General features: G+C 44.2%; 1 protein-coding gene across 1 annotated transcript; it reads right to left on the bottom strand.

Moving 5' to 3' along the window:
* Positions 1–2,179: 2,179 nt before the first annotated feature.
* PHALS_14323 (atpase family aaa domain-containing protein 3-b-like) lies at positions 2,180–3,928 on the bottom strand (the record flags this gene model as incomplete). The annotated part of the gene is made up of 1 exon (XM_024730112.1): positions 2,180–3,928. One exon carries the CDS (start codon positions 3,926–3,928, stop codon positions 2,180–2,182), a length of 1,749 nt encoding a protein of 582 aa, XP_024580422.1.
* Positions 3,929–4,177: the final 249 nt, after the last annotated feature.

Below are 4,177 nucleotides of genomic sequence, written 5' to 3'. Positions count from 1 at the left end.
GGAGCCACAAAAACATTTGGCTAGAAAACGGCGAGCATCAAATGTTTGACTTGCTGACACGCCCCACCCCACCCCACCCCATGCGTACTTTTGTGCTTAGCCACCTATATATGGTGGGCCACAAAAAATAATGCGCACCAAGCGGTTTGTCTCATACAAGTATTTTGTACTTAACCTCCTCATCGTAAGGTCCCACACCACGCGGAGTTTCATGTACATCAAGCATTGAGACAGGATGTAGCAGTGTAGATGTGGAATTGATCGCCTCCATAAAGCAGCATCTGAGCCCATTTATGCCAATTACAAAATTTAAGCAATAAAAACATGTTGCGTCTGACTCGTACGCTATACATTCTGCCTCATAAAGTGGCGACGCCACCATTGAACCAACGAGAATATACCGTCGGGCGACGCTTAAAAATTATTTTAGCTGATCCGGCCTTATCCATTACCTAAAATAAATAGGCTTGGAAGTATATCCGTCTTGCTGTTCTCCTTGATAGAGATGCGCTAACGACACCGCCGTACGCAACGACGCATTATCTGTATAGGTCACAAACGGGAATCAGAGCCATACAGGTACAGTCCCAACCTGATTATATCACGCATAATTGCAAAAAGATTCTTATCACGAATAATATATTTCTATCAGCAGCTTTAGGCTGGCGAAACTCAAGCAAAGTCATGGATTTATGCCCTGGCCCATGGTACAGCCTATTACAAAGGCTGAAGTGTCATAGGCGACGTGGAACGACCGATCAGGCCTTTAAAACCATACCATCGCGTGAGACTTTCTCACAGCTTAAGGCATGTCTATATTCTACTGCATCCTAACACCATTTGACATATTTTTCAAGAAACTGTTGAGAGTTCTTCCTATACCGACATAATAATCATACAAGAAGCTGATCAGACCAAGACAACTCCCCGCGTCCTATGAAACAGATTATTAATAATAATATTTACGCTGATATTTATTCATGCCATTTCAGACTTTGCATTCCAACAAATAACCCAGAAGCGTCGGTCGAATGCCAAGACACATTCGTCTATATTAGCATATAAGTTTTTCCGCACGCACACTTGAGGACTGCTTAAGTGTTCAATCTGGCTCTCGACATCATCCTTCCCGTGCTTAGCGCGACAATAAACGAAAATATCCTCGGAACAGATTTGTGGCTATCCACAATGTAACGCGTCACCAGACAATCAAACGTTGCTTGTACATTCGACATTCCCTGCAGCTATAGCTGCTCTCAGAGCATCTCCTTCGATGTATCTATCGTCGTGAGAGAAAACCGCTGTCTCTTGCCAGCAGAATTAGTCAGGTTGAGGGCGCTGAGGATTGTACAGCCAGTCATGCTGTTCTGCGAGACTACTTCTAAGATCGGCTTTCGCGCCGGGACCATAGCTGCATTTAGCTAATTCTAAGCATGCAAAATTTGCAGCCTGTCGTTCAATTTTCTGACACAAAAAGCTGGCGTCAAATCTCACCAAATATGCTCTGTATCTCACACGGAACAAACCGTCCGTCAGTAGCGTCACCGTGTTTTCTTGGTAAAAATTATTGCCGTCCGGTGCAAAATTTAGTTTGAAGGGTCAAGTCAATTTCTTGACGCGCCCCTTATTCGGGTGTGGCACGAATGTCGGGCCTCTAAAGATTTGCGTGGCACCTAGCTTCTTCGACTTCCAATTAATTTATGACTCGTGACGTTCCAGTCACGTCATGTTAGGATAAGGTCATATCGGTCCAGGATCATTAAACGCTTCAAGCTTGCATAATCCCAAAAGTTCACGCAAAAGGTCAGCATTAGCTTGGAAGTGTTCCCGTCGCAAGGATATTGTATCCGTGGCATCTTGCGTTCTGACGCGTACTGTCTACTTTATTCGACAGTGGTGCGTAGATGTTATTTGGCTGATGCTCCTTATACCAAGACTCTGTGTAGCTTCTTTAGACTAAGTTTTGGGCTGTGAACAACATTATTGCTTTTTTCTAAGGCTGATTATATCGGACATAGTAATCACACTAATAAATCCGCGCTATTGACGTATCTTGCCTTATTTTGACAAATAGACTAACTATCGGGGATGAAAAGCGTCACTATTATGTATCATTACGCATGTATTTAAATTCGCGATATATATGAAGCAATAACACAATTTTTGTGTAAACAAACCATCAATTTTTGTCATTGTAATTTTTCAGCTCGAGCTTCCGTTGATGTTCATTCACCTTTTCCTTTACAACACGGTCAACAAGCTGAGGCGTCACGACAGCTTGATCTTGTGCGTAAACAATGCTTTGCAGATACAGCATCATTTTAGCAATTTCGCGACCACTCATTCCCTTCGTGATTTCTCCGTACTGTGTCATGACTTTTGAATCCATAGCACAAGCTATTTCACAAATTGTTTTCGACTTTTCACGCAGCATTTTGGGATCTTTGAGATGAGCTACATATTCGTTAAAGTACATTTGCAAGAGACGTAAACGCTCATTGATTTCTGGCAAGTCAAAGTGAAGCGTGTCATCTATCCGATCTGTCACAGCAGTATCCAGATCCTCTGGACGATTTGTTGCGACAACGAGCATAAACTTCTTGGACTGGGCGCCAGTATGGTACAATAACGCATTCAAGGCATTGCGCATCGCTTCACTCATGTGTGTCTTACGTGTCGCCCGACAACCAAGAAATGCTTCAGCCTCATCGATAAAGATTAAAACACCATTTGGAGATGAGTTTGCCCATTGAAATAGAGCATGAAGCTCTGTAACAGCGTCGGATCCAAGCGGACCAACATCACCTCCACTTAAAATGGCGTAGTCCATACCAGATGTTCGTGCAAGGCGCTTGGCTACCATTGTTTTGCCAGTTCCAGGAGGTCCGTAAAGTAGCAAATGTCGATATGGTGCGCCGTGTTGCATCGCGTTACGGGTCGAGCGTGCAATTTCGAGCACGCGCGTCGCGAGGGATTTCTGTAGTACAACACCGGCCAATTCATTTTGTTCATTTACCGGCTTTCGACGCCACAAGGCATTTATGAAACCGATCATACCAGATGTACGTGACGTTTCACGAATAAGGGAAGGTTTACCAAGTCGTTGCTCAATTACTTTTCCCATTAAATGAATCGCCTCTCGACTCAGATAAATTCCCGCAGCAAGTGCCACAAATGCTCCAACAAATTTAAACAGTTTTTCTTTGTCCACAAGAAGTATCGAAATACCCTGCCCGAGGTTGTCAAACGTGGCTTGTAGAGCTTGCATGAGCTTGACGCGGTCAGCTTCAAGTCGCTGTTGCAGCTGTGCCATCTCAATGTCTTGATTCACACGTTGCTGACGGATTCGACCATCAACGTCAATTTCTGCCTTCATCAGCGTCGTATTTCGTTCCAACAAGGCTCGCTCATGGTCTGCTGCCAATTGTTTTTCCTTAAGTACTTCCTCTGTCTTACGCCTCGCACGTTCCAAACGAACATTCGACTCTTCTTGCATCTGCACCAACTCTCGATTCTGATCACGACGCACAATGTCCTGCTGTTTCATTCGCTGGTGCTCCAGCACATTTTTTTCTTTCTCCACTTGCATTTCATAGTCCCGTTTCAGCTCAAGCGTCGTGCGCTCTTCATTTCCACGAATTTTAGCTTCCTCAATCTTTTTCTCAGTTTGCGCCAGCTCAGTCTCAACGATCAATCGCTTTTGTACCAACTGTACACTGACTTCTTGCTCAAGGTGCTTCTGCAGCTCCTCAATCTTGTGTTGTTGTGCAGCAGTGAGTTCCCGTAGTGCCACTAACTCATCCTTTTGATCTCTTAAATTGATAATTAGTTGTTGAGTCGCACCCAAATTGTGCATATAAAGAGCATCTTTGTCCACGATATGGAAATTCTGAAGCACAATTTTACCACGACCAGTTCGATCGAGCATAAAACGCTCGGGAAGAACTTGCACGACATCGGGAGCAACAGATTGTACGTCCGGACCTAGTAAACCCAACACCGTTGTTCGACCCTCTAACGAATCATACTTATACTCATAACGTTTGAGCGGGAGTTTACGAAGAAGTTCCAAGCTCTCAGTGATGTTGGCGTCATGCACGTTCTGAAAAGCATTCTGATACTGCTCTACTGTCACATTTGCCGTGCGTCCAACATTCTTTCGTGAATCTCGGTACAC

Source organism: Plasmopara halstedii (assembly GCF_900000015.1).
Source record: "Plasmopara halstedii genome assembly, contig: Scaffold_816, whole genome shotgun sequence".
In the NCBI taxonomy this organism is placed as follows: Eukaryota; Oomycota; class Peronosporomycetes; order Peronosporales; family Peronosporaceae; genus Plasmopara; species Plasmopara halstedii.
This window is presented reverse-complemented; position numbering and strand designations above follow the sequence as displayed.